Genomic DNA, 18,261 nt, shown 5'->3' with positions numbered 1-18,261 from the left:
GATCCTCCCGTCACCGAACCTGACACCCTCCACCACTCGGCTGCGCCTAGAAATTCTGTCCATAAAAGTTATGAACAGAACCGGTGACAAAGGGCAGCCCTGGCGGAGTCCAACCCTCACCGGGAACAGGTCCGACTTACTGCCAGCCACGCGAACCAGACTCATGCTCCTTTGGTACAGGGACTGGATGGCCCTTAGCAAGGGGCCACCAACCCCATACTCCCGGAGCACCCCCCACAGGATGCCCCTGGGGACACGGTCGTAAGCCTTCTCCAAATCCACAAAACACATGTGGACTGGTTGGGCAAACTCCCATGCCCCCTCCAGCACCCTGGCGAGGGTAAAGAGCTGGTCCACGGTTCCGCGTCCGGGACGAAAACCACATTGCTCCTCCTCAATCTGAGGTTCAACTATCGACTGGACCCTCTTCTCCAGCACCCTGGAGTAGACCTTACCAGGTAGGCGGAGGAGTGTGATCCCCCTGTAGTTGGAACACACCCTCTGGTCCCCCTTCTTGAAAATGGGGACCACCACCCCGGTCTGCCACTCCAGAGGCACTGCCCCCGATGTCCACGCAATGTTGCAGAGGCGTGTCAGCCAGGACAGCCCTACAACATCCAGAGCCTTGAGATATCCAGGATGAATCTCATCCACCCCCGGGGCTCCGCCGCCTCTGAGTTGTTTCACTACCTCAGCAACTTCTGCCCCAGAAATTGGACGACCCGCCCGCGAGACCCCCGTCTCTGTTTCCTCACTGGAATACGTGTTGGTGGGATTGAGGAGCTCCTCAAAGTATTCCTTCCACCGCCCGACGATGTCCCCAGTTGACGTCAGCAGCTCCCCGCCCACACTGTAAACAGTGTGAGCAAGTTGCCGCCTTCCCCCCCTGAGGCGCCGGACGGTTTGCCAGAACCTCTTTGGAGCCGATCGATTGTCTTCCTCCATGGCCTCACCGAACTCCTCCCACGCCCGAGTTTTTGCCTCCACGACTGCCACCGCTGCGCTCCGCTTGGCCCGCCGGTACCCATCATTTGCTTCCGGAGACCCACAGACCAACCATGCCCTGTAGGCCTCCTTCTTCAGCCTGACGGCTGGCCCCAGCGGCCTTGCGGCCACAGCTCACAACCGGGTGGTGATCAGTTGACAGCTCTGCTCCTCTCTTCACCCGAGTGTCCGAAACATATGGCCGCAGGTCAAATGATACGACTACAAAGTCGATCATTGACCTGCGACCTAGGCTGTCCTGGTGCCACGTGCACCGATGGACATCCTTATGTTTGAACATGGTGTTAGTTATGGCCAAACTGCGACCCGCACAGAAGTCCAATAACTGAACACCACTCGGGTTCAGATCCTCCCAATCACGGCCCTCCAGGTCCCGCTGTCATTGCCCACGTGAGCGTTGAAGTCCCCCAGCAGACAAATGGAGTCCCCGGTCGAGGCACTGTCCAGCACCCGTCCCAGGGACTCCAAAAAGGGTGGGTACTCTGAACTGTTGTTCGGCGCATAAGTGCAGACAACAGTCAGGACCCGTTCCCCGACCCGAAGGCGCAGGGAAGCAACCCTTTCGTCTACCGGGGTAAACCCCAACGTACAGGCAGAGAGTCTGGGGGCTATCAGGAAGCCCACCCCGGCCCTCCGCCTCTCACCCGGAGCAACTCCAGCGAAGGAGAGAGTCCAACCCCTCTCAAGGACTAGGGTTCCAGACCCGGAACTATGTGTCGAGGTGAGGCCGACTATATCTAGCCGGTAGCGCTCAACCTCTTCCACAAGCTCCGGCTCCTTCCCCGCCAGAGAGGTGACATTCCATGTCCCAAGAGCCAACTTCTGTAACCGAGGATCGGACCGCCAAGGCCCCCGCCTTGGTCTGCTGACCAATCCACATTGCACCAAACCCTTCTGGATCCCTCTGCGGGTGGTGGGCCTGCAGGGAAACGAGCCCATGTAGCCGGTTCGGGCTGGGCCCGGCCGGACCCCATGGGCGAAGGCCCGACCACCAGGCGCTCGCCCACAGGCCCCAACCCCAGGCCTGGCTCCAGGGCGGGGCCCCGGTAACCCTCCGGGCCGGGTACACGTGTCCTTGTTTGTATCCATCATGAAGGGTCTTTTGAACCGTTCTTCGTCTGACCCTTCGCTCAGAACCAATCTGCCATGGGAAACCCTACCAGGGGCAAAATGCCCCCGACAGCATAGCTCCTAGGGTCATTAGGGCGCTCAAACTCCTCCACCACGATAAGGTGACGGTTCTCGGAGGAGGCAAATTGTGATTTGTGATATTGGGCTTTATAAATAAAATTGATTGATTGAAGTGTATCTGAAATATGCGAGGCCATCAAAAAACTAGTAAGTAACAAGGCTTGTGGATTAGATAATATCACAGCTGAGCATCTCAAATATGCCAGTAGTAGGTTATATGTGCTGCTGTCTATGTGTCTAACTGGTTTTCTTATACATGGTGTCTTACCTGACTCCCTAACACATGTTATACTTGTACCAGTAATAAAGGACAAGGCTGCTAAGTTAAACAGTATGGATAACTATCGACCTATTGCTCTTGCAAGCATTGTCTCTAAAGTATTCGAGAGGGTTTTGCTGAACTGGTTGGAAGTATTTGTCTCAACGACCGATAATCAATTTGGCTTTAAAAGAGACCGTGCCACAGATATGTGTATTTATGCATTGAAAGAAATTATTGCAAATTATGTGAGCAGAAATTCCTCTGTATTTCTTTGCTTTATTGACGCATAAAAAGCGTTTGATAGAATTAATCACAAAAAATTATTTATGAAATTGCTCTGTATAGGTGTCCCTAAATACATTATTAGAATATTAATTTTCTGGTATGCAAATCAAACAATGCAAGTGAAATGGGGCAATGTCTTATCAACCCCTTTTAAGGTCCAAAATGGAATGCGACAGGGCGGAATTCTGTCTCCTTATCTATTTAATGTCTATATGGATGATTTGTCTAAACTGTTGAATGTTTGTAAGACGGGCTGTCTTGTGGGAAACTCTGTCGTCAGCCACCTAATGTACGCTGATGACCTGGTAGTGCTAAGCCCGTACAGTGCTGGTTTGCAGCAACTGTTAAAGGTGTACTCACAGTATGGAAACGATTTTGACATCAGATACAATTCCAGCACTGTACTCCTATGTACACAGCACATCTGTGGTGGCAATATAAGAACAGTACCCTGTGGAGACTCACTGTAGCCTACAATGATGCCATGAGACTCCTCCTTCGTGTCCCAAGATGGCACAGTGCAAGTCAGCTTTTTGTCAACTCTGGTGTTCCCACCTGTGGAGCCTTATTAAGGCAATTGATGTTTAAATTCATGTCTCGTTTGGACAAATCTCAAAATGGGATCATACTGGCGCTAACCAGCCCTAAGAGAAGCTGTTATAGATATATGTCTGGCCTCTGGAAACACTGGCATTTTAGTCTTACATGAATTTTATTGTATGTTATTTATTGTATTGTTCTTTTTTCATACTTTTTTTTTTTTTTAATCTATGGACCAATCTTGTGTCTGAAATAAAGTTTTATATATATATATATATATATGTATAGGAATCAATGTATAAGAAAATAACCTTAAACTGGATTAATCAAAGTTAAAGTTGTCTTCAGTTTAGCAAACCTTTCATCCTCCAGCTCTCTTGGGTGTCACTGGCTTTGCAGAGTGGTATGTAGGAGTTCATTTTTGCTAGGATTGTAGCTGTGTGCATTCTCTTGTAGAGACCCTGGCAAATTGTTTGGCCGGCATTCGGCCACCTCTACCTGTCAAAACAGCAGGGTGGATCCCTGCTGTTTTGGCTCCCTTTTGTTTGACTTCAAGCTTTTTGGGTTTGATCAATATTCCCCCTTTAATTTGCTGGTTCGGCTCACCGATGTGGCTCTCCAGGAATGTCCTGATAGGCAGCGGCTTATAGCTGTCTGGGCCCACACTTAAAGGACATTCCGCTGATTTAAAACATTTCATTTGTGTTAAATGTAACATTTAGTTAATGTGTATTTTGTATGTTATAATTTAGTGGTTGTTTATTGTTCTTTGTGCTTTGCTTCTTTTGTTTGTTTCACTTAATTACTTGTGTTTGTCCACACCAGTATAGCTTGGCATGTTTTAAAGCGACACTTACCTTTCTGGAAATGTTACGCTTTTCTTTGTTTAGGTTAAAATGGTATTAATAAGCTGATGGCACACTAAAATGTAAGTGAATTCCACCAGAGATACAAACTCATAATTATTTCCACCAGAGATACAAACTCATAATTATACCATTCTCATATGGTTCTAAGAAAACTCCGACCAATTATTGCATTCGGACCGAATGCAATGATTGGCCGAGCGTCCTGTCTGTCTTCCCCACATGGAGGCCTCCAACTGACGTAACCGCTCGCGGCTCTGCTTTCTGCTTTCTGCTTTCGAGCGATGGCAAAGACTGATGCAGCTTCATCCTGAGCTAAAAAGGGACGAGATGGTGGCAGAGTTTCTGCTGGACAGGTATTTTTAGTTTGCCTCTAATGTAACATAGGCTATAACGTTATATATGAAAACAGAGCATTCAGTTGCTAATAGCTAACGTTAGCCTACTGTAGCATAGCCTCTGAAACATTAACGTTATCTTCCTTGTGTGTTTCCACTTACTAGTAACGTTAATGCTACTATCTAACGTTAGCACTGTAACCTTATTCTAAAACTCATCAGTCATCACTGACTCCGGTTAAGTTGGAAAACTCTTGGTTGTAATGTTAACGTTATAGTAACCAGACCTAGTTTAGCATATTTCTTCTTCTCTTGGCATGTTACACTCGCTCTCCTCTTCCGTGTATCTAAAGTTACCTTGCCAACGCCTACGTCTATCATAGACGTAATGAGGACGTAATGGAGGAGGGGGGAGTAGGCCTTTGGAGGGAGGTGGAGTTGCAGGAGGAGGGATGGGACTTTGGAGGGAGGCGGGAGTTGTGGATGTTCAAATTTTTTCTAAGGGCTGTGTGAAATACAAGAAAGGTAAGAGTTGCTTTAACTCTTGTTTTTTTTGTCTTTGGTTTGGTGCTGTGGGTCTGCGGTGGCAGTTCAGTTCCTGGTGATGGTCTTCTTCACGATTTTCTTTGGCTGTGTGTGTGAGTGCAGTGTCACGGGTGTTTAAAGGAGAAGTCCGGTATTTTGCACTTTGAGCCCCATAGGCAGCAGTGTTAAGCCAGGCAGGGGAAAGCAAAATTCTCCGAAAAGGAGCAATGGTAAGAATTTTGGTCTTATCCACTTTATTTCATCATAAACAATCCAAAAATGGGGCTCAAAGTGCAAAATACCGGACTTCTCCTTTAACTTAAGGACTTAAGCCATGTCCTCATACCCTTGAGCCGCCTGGTGCTAATTCTATCTTATCGTAATGGTGTGTGAGAGTTGACTTTCTTCTTTTCAATAGTTCATTTAGTTTTGTTAAACAAAGTTTCCCTCCTTTTTAATTTTTAGTTTTGTTAAACAAAGTTTCCCTCCTTTTTAATTTGGAAACAGCCTCTTGCCCCGTGGTATTTTTGAACCTGTGGGACCTTACTCCTTAAAATCTTGGCTCAGAATTTCCTGGTGGTGAAATTCCCCCTGATGGCGTTGTCGCAACCACTATAGATACCCTCTCTCTCTCGCCACATAAATACATCTTTCTCACATCTGTCATTCTTACTCATGTTGGTCCTGATCACTGCTTTGTCCAGTTTGGTGACGATGTGGTCCTTCACACCAGAGAGATGAAACACACAGTCGTACCTCCTCCAGTCTTCAGGTGGGACTGATGAAAGGTTCAGGTCAACACTCATCTGGAAGGATCCATCGTGGTTGGGGAGGATCTCTCCGAGCTCCACGTCCTCATGAATCTCCTCTCCATCTTTCCTCCAGAACATCCTAGTGCTGTTTGGGTAGAAACCTGTAGCGTGGCAGCTGACTGGAGAGGAGGGAGACTTCTGGAGGAGAGACACTGAGGGAAGGTCTGCACAGAGAGAAGCAAATAAAGACGTGTGCACAGTAAATCTGGATGCTTGTTCATACCAGTGGTAGATAAATGTTGCTGGTCAATCTAAAAGTGATCTCAATCAACAACAGAAGGTGTGAAAATTCTTCTGGGCAAAAAAAAAATGAATGAGTAAATATTCATCAACAATGCTGCTAATAAAACAGACTATGATGTCACTCATACTGTAATGTTTTTCCTCTGAGGGCCATGTTTCCTTGTAAACAAACAACAGTTATATTTACAGTGTTTCTCACCATAATGCATTGTGTGAATCTTTGAGTTCTAACAAATGTGTTGAATGCATTTATTACACCCATTGTTACACCAGCAGCATGATGTGAATCACAACGCCATCATGATACAAACAAACAGGAATCCACCTATCAGTCCCTCCAGGATCTTGCAGCAAAAAAACCTTGATTTGCGGCCAATTTGGTCAAAAAATGCGATACAAATTGCAGCATTTTTCTGTGATTCTTTGTGGGAAATTGTGGCAAATGACAAAAATTGCGGCTAATTTTTTTTAAATTACTACCTCCAAAAAATTAAGTCACGTAATCACTTGCTATAATAATCATACTGAATATTACAAAAATAGCTGCCAATGTTTTTTACAGTTCTCTTCTTTAGTTTTATTTAATTAGTTTCAAAACATGGACTCCAATAATGTTGCAAAAAATCCTGAGTGAATATTGTAGCTCTCAAACCAGACAATGTGACTGTAAAACGTGAGCTGCATCTTCTGTAAACATAACATTTTAATACATTCAATACATATTGTAGGCATTTAAACAGTGCAAATTTTTATGTCAATACAGAGTGTTTCTCCATACTGCAATGCCATTAGCGCATTTCATTACTCGTCTGATAATGTTTCAAATGACGCTGCATGTGTGACGACTTGGGACTTTTGAAAAATTGCAAGGCCCCACAAATATTGCGGACTTTCGTTTAATTTATGTTAATTATTGCGATCGCAAGATCGCAGTTTTCTGGACGGACTGACTTATAATAAGATTGCTCTACAGCACCACTGGTGGTCAAAAACTCGGTATGGTTCCTTTAATTTAACTGAAGACACAACAGATAAATCAGGCTGATAAAATAAACAACTTTTCTGTCAGATAAATGCACGACATGTACAGGCCCATACAATCTTATGAGCTTTAAAATATACGACTGCTACATAACAACCCATCAGCTACACCTACCTTAGTTACCTCCACACTGTCTGTATGTAGACAGAAAAGGGAATTACACCACCACTTAAAAAACTCACTACAGTCAGAGAAGAAGGGTCCATCTGTTTTTGTGGATTACAACAAAGCAGTTCATAGCAATGTTCAACGAAACAGCAATATTTCTATTCTGAAACTTACTTAACTCATGCTAACTGTGCACTAACTACCACAAGCTCAGCTTTGATTGACAGAAACGTCAGAGCAGTCCAACATGTCAGTCTCTACTGATTGGTGAGAGCTAAATCAAACTTTATCGCCACAGAAAACAGTCAAAAAGAAGTTAATGTCAGACAGTTTGGAGAGAAAATACAACAGCAGTTCATTCTGAGCAGGTTGTATGAACATTGTTATGTTAATGAAACTACATCAGGTGATGTGATTCTACCTTTTCTCAGCAGAGAGCTCTTTCCAATGGCCACATAAACCTTCAGCCACTCAGGAAAAAAATAAGTTAAGTAGTTTTCATGGTCTTTTAGTCTGACTGTGTCAGCATCCCATCTCAGTTTGGTGACGACAGCCTGTGGTTTCAGAGCGACCCATGTCAGTGTCTTCAGGTCCAATGATAGGAAGTCTTCTCCATCATAACCACACTGCATAAAACCCTTAACCTCTCCAGTCTCATCATCCCACTCACAGCCACTCATCCTCTGGAAAATGTGGATACCTGAGAAACAGAGACTGTAATTAACAGTGATGTACAGATGATACCTCCAGTGGAAAGATGATCTTAAACATATTGTACATTGTGTGATGCTCTGCTATCCTCCCAATCAAATTACATTTGGCCGCTTCACAGAGATCATAGGCTCTGTACATATAGACTGCTCGAAAAATTAAGGGAACACTTTCTGGTCATCGTATAACACCAAGTGAGTTAAACTTCGGGGATAACAATTTGTCAAGTGATTGTGAATCAGTTTCATCTGCTCTGGTGCAAATGAAAGTGACAACAGGTTCAATGAAGAGGCAAAAGCAAGACTCTCCTTATCCTTCCTGACTGACTCCTCTCTAGATTTGTGTTCTGCTAGTGTCCTTGTTACTACTGGTAGCATTAGGCGGTACCTGCAGCCCAATCAGGTTGCTCAGCAGCTCCTCCAGGATGGCACATCCATACATGAGGTCACAAGAAGGTTTTCTGTGTCTCCCAGCACAGTCTCAGGAGCATGGAGGGCATACCAGGAGACCGGCCATGACTCAAGGAGAGCTGGACAGGGCTGTAGAAGGGCATTAACCCAGCAGTAGGACCGGTATCTGCTCTTATGTGTGAGGAGGAACAAGAGGAGCACTGCCAGAGCCCTACAAAATGACCTCCAGCAGGCTACTGGTGTGCATGTTTCTGACCAAACTGTTAGAAACAGACTCCATGAGGGTGGCATGAGGGCCCGACATCCTCTAGTGGGATCTGTGCTCACAGGCCAGCACCGTGCAGCTCGGTTGGCATTCACCAAAATTGGTAGGTCTGCCATTGGTGCCCCGTTCTCTTCACAGATGAGAGCAGATACACACTGAACACATGTGACAGGCAAGATGCCTGCTGCCTGTAACATCATCCAGCATGACCAGTTTGGTGGTGGATCAGTAAAGGTCAGGGGAGGCATATCCTTAGAGGGTCGCACAGACCTCAATGTCATAGCCAGCAGTACCCTGACTGCTGTTAGCTACCGGGATGAAGAGCGATAGTCAGACCTTACACTGATGCAGTGGGCCCTGGGTTCCTCCGGGTGCAGGACGTCCTGATCCACGTCCGGAAGGAGATTCCCCAGGACACTTTGCATGCCCAGACGTTATCAGGAGTTCATACGGGCATGCGGGGGCCGTACACACTACTGAGTCACATTATGAGTTGCTCTGATAAAATTCACACAAGTTGGATCAGCCTGTGATTTCAGTTTTTGACTTAAGCCCCTTTTTCACCACAGGAACTTTTCTCATTTACCCAGGATTTTGAAAAACCTCTACATGTTTCCACCGAAATTACATGGGTAAAAAATTTTTCCCTCAACCCCAGACTTTCCCTGAAAACAGTACCTAGTAGGGGGGGTAGGACTTTTCAGATTACCCGGAATTCTTGAGGGGTGGAGCTGTGTGCTGCAGAACGGTGATTGGTGGAACACACACTCACAGCGTTCCGCACTTCCGTGTCAGTGTGTCTGCAAACTTTATTTCATTTCTATAGGCTTCACTTCGTTTGTGCTTTTTTTTATTGAGGATTGGTACAGAAACCCCGTACGAAATTAGCCCGGGGCTAAATTATGAAAGACCGTAGTATTGATAAGCGCTAACCGGCGTGTGGCGTCGCTGATCTCCACACACACACACATCCACACATACACTGACGCGACACGGTAACCGGTGAACAGCCGAGCGGCTGCGGTGGAAACGAATTGAAGATAACTCGACAATGACTCGAGTTGACGGCAGCTACACTCGTTACTGTAAGTGACATTAACCCTTAGAGAGTAAGCAGCCAATAATTTATCAATACATGTGTTCAGCAAGCATGAACATGTTAACATGTAGACAGCGATATTCAATATGCTCCGCCCACAGTCTCTCATCCACTGACACTAACGTTATGTCTCACACAAGGACAGCACGCTAGTTCAGCTGATAGTGAATTGTTACTAATAAGCTCAAATGACAGCTGACTGTATGTAGACTAACTTAGTTTGACACTTATCTTAAAATACTTTTAAACTGAGCTGCTGGCTGAGACAGACAGCCCCAACTCTCTTCACAAGCATGTAACCAGCCAAGCTGGCGAAGCCAAATACAGGACACACGCTGAATCATCTACGTCATCATGCCCTAATTTGAATCAATTTTCCGGAACTTTGAGGTGCGGTCGAAACGCAAACCACACAGATTACCAGGAATTATTTTACCCAGGTAAATAAATTCCTGGTAATAAAAGTTCCTGGAAATGTTGGTGGAAAAGGGGCTTTTGATTTTCAGTGTGACTTTAAATCCAGCCCTCAGTGGGTGGATGATTTTGGTTTCCACTGACAGTTGTTATGTCATGAATCATTTGTTCATCAAGATCTGATGTGTGATTTAAGTGTTCCCTTCATCTTAATAAGCAGTGTAGCTTATGTTCAGATCTTTACCGTGCCCTTATCCTGGGAGAGTCTAGACCATTAATCATAATCTAAACTTTAAAAAATACCAATCAATTTACTTTTCCTCACAGAAATGAATGAAATGCTGAGATAAAGGCCTACTGTATATTCAAAAGAAAAGTTTTCTTACACCCCTTTACATCATGAAGGCTTCGTGACCCTGTGTGAAGCTTTGGCTTCCCCGAATGAGGGCCCCGACCCCCAGGTTGGGAACCAGTGCTGAAATGAGTGCACTTTTCTGGTTTGACTTTTGATGGTTTGGAATGTGTTTGGATCACTTTACTCTTCAACTAAGATACAGAGCATTAAAATACAAACTGTACCTCCACTTTGGTTGAAGCGCTGCTTCAATCTGTAAATTTCGGCTTTGGAGACGTGTGGCAGGATCTCAAAACAGTGTAGCTTGTACCACTCCAACTGCTGTGAATTGTTTTCTAATGCTGTTTTCACCCAGTCCTGTTTTAGTTTTACGACCTTTATATCGGTGTCGCAGTAAGCCGCCAGAAGGTCATCAACCACTGCAGCACCCACAAGCTGTGGGAAGTTTGGGACTCCAGAAGATGCAGTGAAGAAAAACTTCAGGGAGTGTTTTACTGCAGGACAAATGAGGAACATTCAGTTTAAATATACACATCATCATCACCCATCATAAATATGATATATGTGGCAGGCCCATGCACACATATTTTTGGGGGGGGCGGTGGTCATGCAAAAAAAAGGGGCACCTCTCTGATAATTATTAATTGAAAAATTACCCCAGACCCCCACACCCAGGAAATTTTGAGCCTCAAACTCTTTATATTCCACGTTCTGGTAACGTTGTCTGCATTGATTTATGGTGGAAATGTATTTATTTATGAAAAAGAAAACAAAATTCAGGTGGCAGGCAACAAATCAAAATATAATAGAATAAAATGCGGTAACACTCTCAGGCATTCTGTACTGCTTTCAAATATTTATTCTCCTGTAGATCAACTTGTCTTATTTCATGTTGTGTGCTGAGTCAACACATTTTACTGTGTAAATGACGGAGCGTGCTCTGCAGAGAGGTTTCAGTGGTTCTGGATGTACAGAGTAGAAACTGCTCTGACACAGCGACACACTGAGGATGATTTCTGCCTCAAAGTTTTTAAATATGAAGTTAACAGAGTGCTGAAGAGAAAAGACTGTGTTGAGGTAGTAGTTTGGTTTATTTACATCAAATTCAGCTTCCTACACACATGGTTCTTTTCCTTAGGCTTATATTATTTTATTATATTTTTTATTTTTTGTTGTTGTTACATTCCCATCAGAATCCTTTAATTTAACCTGCGATCCATCTAAATGCTTTATTTCCTGTTGGTTCAGAAATAAGAATAAATTTATGTTTTTTAAAATTCAATTATAGACATGTGGAAGTGAGAAGGTAATTTGGTGTTTTACTCTGCTCGTTGCGGGTAAATATTACATTAGAAAAAGAAACAAACAAAATGTCTCACAAAAAAGGGCACTTAGGCTACCTGGCCCACCACCTGGGGTCTATGTGTGCATGTGCCTGATATTCATTGTGGTTAACTTGAAACTTATAGTCTTACCAAATTCTAAAGTACTGTAGAAGTCAAAGTGAAACTAAACAAGTGTGTCCTGGAGCTACGCAGGAACAAAATACAAACTAAATACAGAGCCCAGTGGAAAGTGAAGCAAATATTCACAGTGTGATCTCACCTGATGACGACACGTGACACAAGAGAAGCAGCAAAAGTAGATTTTTCATCTTGTTTTGATAAAAAANTCATTTATTGGGGCGGGGCAGCCCTCAAACAGGAAGCACTCTGTGTGAAGACCACCAAGAGGTTAGTGACATAGTGTTCAGGCAAAGTTGATATTAAGGGCATACATTTCTTAAAAAAACAACAATATTGCTAATTGTTTATCAGAATGTGTTTGTAATATGTTTATGCATCACAAAATATCCTAATGTGGTGTAAATATTCTTAATATTTAGAATTTCAATCAAAATTCCCACTGTCCCACTTTAGGAAACATGTCTCCCTAAAGTGGGACAGTATGGTTTGCCTAATGTGGGACAGCTCCAAATGTGCTTCTGTTAGGCAAAACTGTGTGTAGTTGAATATACTGAGCAATAGCAATGGTTGTTTACATGATTTTATTGTTATAATGCATTATTTAGGATATTTTAAATAAAGAGCAAACATTTTTCACTAACTGGGAAATGCTGTATCATTGTATCAAATGCTAAAATGGTTTAGGAGTTTTTTGTTTCTAACTATTGACTTTTTTTAATAATGTTGATGATAAATATTTAAATTCAGAAGTTAGCACAGGATATCACATTAGTGATTAATTAAATGGAATGTATTTCAGGTCACAATGGCAAAGGTGAGTAAGGCAGGGAGATAAAATGAGGGAAAGAAAGAAAGAAGGGAAAGAAAGCTCAACCACTGGAGGGAAGACAGAATGAGGGGAGCCATAGCAGAGTTCAGGGAGATTGCTGGGGCTGGTGGAGTCCCACAACTGAGGTTGCAGGGCCTGGAATGTCCCAAAATACATGCTACAACTCAGGGTTAAAGGTGTGTAGGCGTGTAGACGACTATGGAATAAAACATGGAGCACTATTACAACCCTATCTATTTTATTTGCTGTTGTTTGATTTGCCATTAACAGCAATAACATTAAAGGTCATTTTAGTAAACAGACATGTTTGAAAATTAGCATTTATTATGTGAATTAAGATGACTTTTAAACAGAAATGCTGACTGCCCGAGACAAATTGGCAATCAGAATTTTGACATGTATAGCATTTCCTCTAGGAATGTAATATCAGTATTTTTTCTTTTGATTTTATTAGATCACAACCTGGGGATTTCAGAATGGTACTGTATGTATATTGAAAGTGTTTGCTTCATATCGCAATATAGACCAGAAGTCTGAATTGCAAAAAATGTCCCACATTAGGTGAATTCACCCTGTATCAGTTTGTTTTCAGTCTCCAGTTGTTTTAATTATGATAGATTAACCCTTAGATGCATAAATGGGGTCAGAAATGACCCCAGGGGTTGTTTTTCTTCAATATCTATGGAATTAAAAGTTTTTATCATTTCATATTCCAGGTATTCCTCATAAAACATGTTTTTGACATGAGGCCATTTGCATTTTTTTTTTTTAAATTATATACATTTTAAGAAATTGTTGTTTTTGTATCACTACCCCACTCTTCCATAAGTGGCGTCAAAAATGACCCCAAGCATTTCCTATGGAATATCAAAGGTTAGACCTAGGAATCTTTGATTCTTATTGACTGTGACTGTCAGGTATACATTTACTGTTGCACTTACACATCTAATGCCAGCAGTCTCACCACCCAGGAGGATTTTTATACAGCAACAGACATGTTAGTATTATATTCGTTTTATATCTTGGAATACATTTGATGTTATAAAATATGAACTTATTTTCCACATCCATGACTTTTGTGTGATAAAGTATTGTATTATTGTCATCAAATTAGCCCACTTTGTAGTGTAGTTAGCTAACACTAGCTAGTAGTTACTAGTTAGCTAACTACTATGTAATGTTAGTACTGTAATGTTAGCTAGCTACCATTACTGCATTTGTTGTGTAGAGATAAGCAGACTTACTATATTTATAGCTTCCTTGTAATAAAATCTAACCCGTTGGGTAGCCTGTTATACTATTATTGATTATTCAATGATGTCAAAATGTTAATAAAAAGTGATAAATGAACATGTCAAACATGAAATCATTCTTTTGTTGACCAAAATATAATACAAATCATCATCTTTAACCAAAATTAAAGAAATTGCTTAAGTTTATCACATAAAACGCATTGATTCTAATTGGGGTCATTTTTGACCCCACTAATGGAAGAGTGTAGGTATTAGTAGGTCATGCATCTAAGGGTTAATTTATTAAAATGCGTTACAGGTGATCTGTAGTTTATGTTCATGGTTTATCCTCCATTTGACGTGAATTCTCCTGTAAATCAGCATCATATCAGTTTGACCTGTCCCCTCAACTACACAGGCTGAATAAACTGTGTTTGACTATAAGGTTCATATTTTCAGAGGAAAAAAAATACTGGACAACAGCTCTCATTAAGGCTCAGTCAGATACAGTCAGGGCTTCACATCTGTACAGATGTTAGTTTAAGAATCCTCACATCCCACTGACCACAAGTCTCTGTGTTGCTAAATACTTCAATAATTAAAACAGCCCAGTGTTAATATACAGTAGACTCTGTATAGTTTATGATGAATGTATTCAGTCTCTGATGACTACACTTCACTATCAGTCACACAACATGTTTTCTGTTCACAGAATAAACCTTCAAATCAGACAAATACAATCTAAAAATCTGCTGTTACATTAAAAGGAAAAAAAGGAAGGAGCAGACAGAAAAACAATGCACAGACTGTAGAGATGCAAATTTACCTCAATGATCAAAGCAAACAAGGAAATAGGCAGGTATAAGGTTTTCTTTTAAACTGAAAAGAAATAATGGTATGTATGAATAGTTGTTTTAATATGTTTTATTACTAAAATGATCTGCCATCAGTGTTCATTTTGTTGATGAAAACACTGACAACAAATATTTGCCAACAACCTTCTCATGACAAAGATGATACACTGAGGAGCTAAAAGAAAGATCTTTGATAAAATCTAGGACAAACTGTATGTGTTATTTTCACTGACAAAACGAGACTGTACACTAAGTGTTGAGCTATTGGAAGTTCAAATTAACGCAATGATAAATTATTTCATGGAATGTATCGAACAAATATTTAAAACTAGTAAGCCAGGTCATGCTTGAAATCATTTTCTGATTCCGTATGAGTAGAACAAGATCAGAGCACATAAAGGGGGTAACTGCCAGTGAATAGTCAGCACCAGGATGTTTTGCTAACCTGCAAAACTCTCACACCAGAGCAGTGTCAGCTGTTAGCACGAGATGTGAGCGGTAATTCGTCAGTAAATAAGCAGCGTGTGTGTCTGACTGTGGAGGGTGGAGTTGTTGAATAGATGTTTGGAGCTTGTTGTACTGTATGAAGCGTTGGCTATTAGCAGCTAGCTCTGGTTGTTAGCCGCTGAACAGCAGCAGAGCGAGTAACCGTCAGCTGCCAGACTTCACATCTGTTGATCCCCACAGGACTCCACTCAGTCTGGACTGTCTGAAGCAGGTTTATGGTTTGATTCCTGTTTGACAGGCAGGTCGGAGGTTCAGTTCTGTCAGTGTAGCTATGCTGTGTGAAAACATTGTGAGCTCTAGGTGGATGATACAAAAGCTGGGAAATGGAGCAGGTGGCAAATGAGGAATTCCACATGACCTCTTAAGTTTCACACGTCGCTGGTGCTTCACAAAATGTTTCGTTCAATTTTATAGTTTTGAACTGAACTGAATTAGGGACTGTACAAATTCATTGGGGTGGGGGTGAATCTCTCATTTCATTCTATAAAAAGGTAACACCATTCAGCATTATATTTTTCTTTGGACCCTCCTATGAAAAAACTGCAACACTCCCCTAATTTATGACAACAATCTATTTATAACAAACAAGACAAAATGGTGAAAATACAGCCACTCTATTTTTGAATAAAGAGCTGTTATTGTGGCTAATAATGAACTTGTGCACCCCAGTATTTTCAAAATGACATTTGGGGCGGCAGTAGCTCAGTCCATAGGGACTTGGGTTGGGAACCGGAGGGTCGCCTATTCAAGTCCCCGTCCGGACCAAAATATGGAGCGTGGACTGGTAGCTGGAGAGGTGCCAGTTCACCTCCTGGGCACTGCCGAGGTGCTCCTGAGCAAGGCACCGAACCCCCCAACCGCTCGGAGCGCCTGTCATGGGCAGCCCACTCTGACATCTCTCCACTTAGTGCATGTATAGGTCCTGTTTATGCATGTGTGTGTTCGGACCTGTGTGTAATTGACAAACAGAGTGAAAAAATTGAATTTCCCCTTGGGGATTAATAAAGTATATAAAATTAAAAATTAAAATTAAATCCATAGAAAAGTTTGGTCTCATTTGAACATCTGCAGATTCATTCCAAAACCCAACATGTCATGATCCACTAAAGTTAGACATGATACTTGATGAATAAATCCTCATTTTTTGTTATCTTTGGTGCCACCTTGACTGTAAGGGTGCCAGGAGGGACAATTCTACCAGGTGCAGCTCTCCACGGTCGGGCTGCCACCTGGTTTTGTTCCATCCTGCACATGGCGTTGTACCATGCCAGGAGCAAGGTGTCATAGTTTTGAATTACAGTTAATCATTCATTTATTCATTTGGGATGTTTGTACATTAACTGACTCTGCTCCCACTGACTGCCCTCCCATCAGTAGATTCACTCCACCTGCTAATCATCACTCAGCTCTTCCTCATCCTCTCATTAGCTCCCTTCTATATTTACTGGGACACTTTCACTGTCAGTCTGCCAGATTGTCTTTGTGCCATGTGCCTTAGCTTTCCACTGTTTGATATCTGTTTTGTGATTCTTATATAGTTTTTTACTTGCTTGTATTTTTTCTTTGCTGACAGCAGAGTTTATAGCAAAAGCCAACAAACCTGAGCCTGGTCCCGGGAGCAGACTGACTTACAATGAACACAGCACACTCTTTTAAACAGTTTTCAGGGGGCTGGAGGGCCCCTCCTTCCCTTTGACCACTCTTCCCTTGGTCGAGTCTAATGGTGTCTTGCAAATTATGGAAACTACGTGCGCGCATAATGGATCGACCCTGGGCTGGTCCACCACCATTATTTTTGGAAATAATGCTGAGCAAATTTTTAAAAAAAAGGCTGTATTAAGTTAAAAAGGTCTCATACAGTTAGGTACATACTTCGTAGAATAGAGGTGAAAAGTAGACAGAAGTCACATTAACAACTTCATTAAGGCTTCGGTTTGCCAGGTAATGGAGAGCTTTAATCCGGTCAGTTCAACAAAGGCCACCAAGATGTAATGGCTAGCGTTAGGTGGAGTGGTCAGAGGGGCGGAGAAGCACGCTCCCATCAGGAAGGTAAACAGTTGTTCTATGTCTTTCACCCAAATACTCAGGAACCACAAGCTATTTGTCTTTTCTTATGTCAACATTCAAGGCCAAGGAGGTGCTGCAACACACACACACACACACTGCTGTGTGACCAACAGTTCTATTGTAGGCTGAAAGGCCATTTTTGTCTGAGGTAATGAACATGCACTGGACACTGAACATATCTATATTTAAAGAGTAGTCATACGAGAAGCATTAAATTATATGGCACACATGCTCGGTATATAAGCACAAGACATACAAATAAATATAAATCACACACTTAATATGCTGGATATGAGGTATATTAGGACGAGGTATATCAGAAGAATATGAGGTATATTAAGGGTTAAGACTTTTAAAGCATAACTGTAAGTTCCTATGATTTAAGTTGCTATGCTAACAACCAATAATAGTAAAATAAAACGTGGATATTTACAGATCAGTGATGATTGATGTAGTGGATATTAGGGATTACATTTATATTCCACAGTAGGTTATGTTGTTAAAAGTTGATACTGTTCAAAGTCTAGTTAGGAACGACATGGATCAAAGATTTCTGGCTTTTTTTTTTTTTTAGTTATTAAAATCATTCATCCTAATGCTTTTTTTTTTTTTTAGTTATTAAAATCATTCATCCTAATAATTATTTTACCTATAATTCACACACAGTGCCTGTTGACAGGAGAAACCAAACTGCTCTGCCAAATACGCTGCAGCTCTGTCAACAATAGATGAAGAGTGTATTTTTATTAGCTTCTGAGATGCTTCTGAAACTCGCTGCAACACATCTGCTGTCTACAGTGACCACAATCAGCTCAGGTGACCACCTGGTGGATAT

General features: G+C 42.2%; 3 protein-coding genes across 9 annotated transcripts in view; 1 reads left to right on the top strand and 2 right to left on the bottom strand.

Annotated features, from left to right (window-relative positions):
• LOC126383959 (major histocompatibility complex class I-related gene protein-like) overlaps positions 1 to 18,261 on the bottom strand; it is a 159,969-nt gene that overhangs the window by 36,025 nt on the left and 105,683 nt on the right. The window lies entirely within an intron of this gene.
• The window catches only part of LOC126383950 (major histocompatibility complex class I-related gene protein-like), a 108,811-nt gene that overhangs the window by 4,525 nt on the left and 86,025 nt on the right, over positions 1 to 18,261 (bottom strand). For 2 of the 5 annotated variants that reach the window (XM_050034723.1, XM_050034720.1), the window contains 2 exons: positions 7,639 to 7,917; positions 5,686 to 5,988 (listed from right to left, as the gene is read on the bottom strand). In XM_050034723.1, the coding sequence (XP_049890680.1) occupies positions 5,686 to 5,988; positions 7,639 to 7,897 (562 nt within the window). In that variant the 5' untranslated portion in view covers positions 7,898 to 7,917. Of the gene's footprint in view, positions 1 to 5,685; positions 5,989 to 7,638; positions 7,918 to 8,315; positions 8,460 to 10,695; positions 10,966 to 12,076; positions 12,143 to 18,261 lie in introns of those variants that run through there. The other 3 variants (XM_050034719.1, XM_050034722.1, XM_050034721.1) reach the window with 3 other exon arrangements.
• The window catches only part of LOC126383956 (major histocompatibility complex class I-related gene protein-like), a 137,848-nt gene that overhangs the window by 64,918 nt on the left and 54,669 nt on the right, over positions 1 to 18,261 (top strand). The gene's annotated exons all lie outside the window — the stretch shown is intronic.

This window comes from Epinephelus moara, chromosome 22, assembly GCF_006386435.1.
Source record: "Epinephelus moara isolate mb chromosome 22, YSFRI_EMoa_1.0, whole genome shotgun sequence".
In the NCBI taxonomy this organism is placed as follows: Eukaryota; Metazoa; Chordata; class Actinopteri; order Perciformes; family Serranidae; genus Epinephelus; species Epinephelus moara.
The sequence above is the reverse complement of the archived record's forward strand: the minus strand, read 5'-3'. Positions and strand labels throughout refer to the sequence as shown.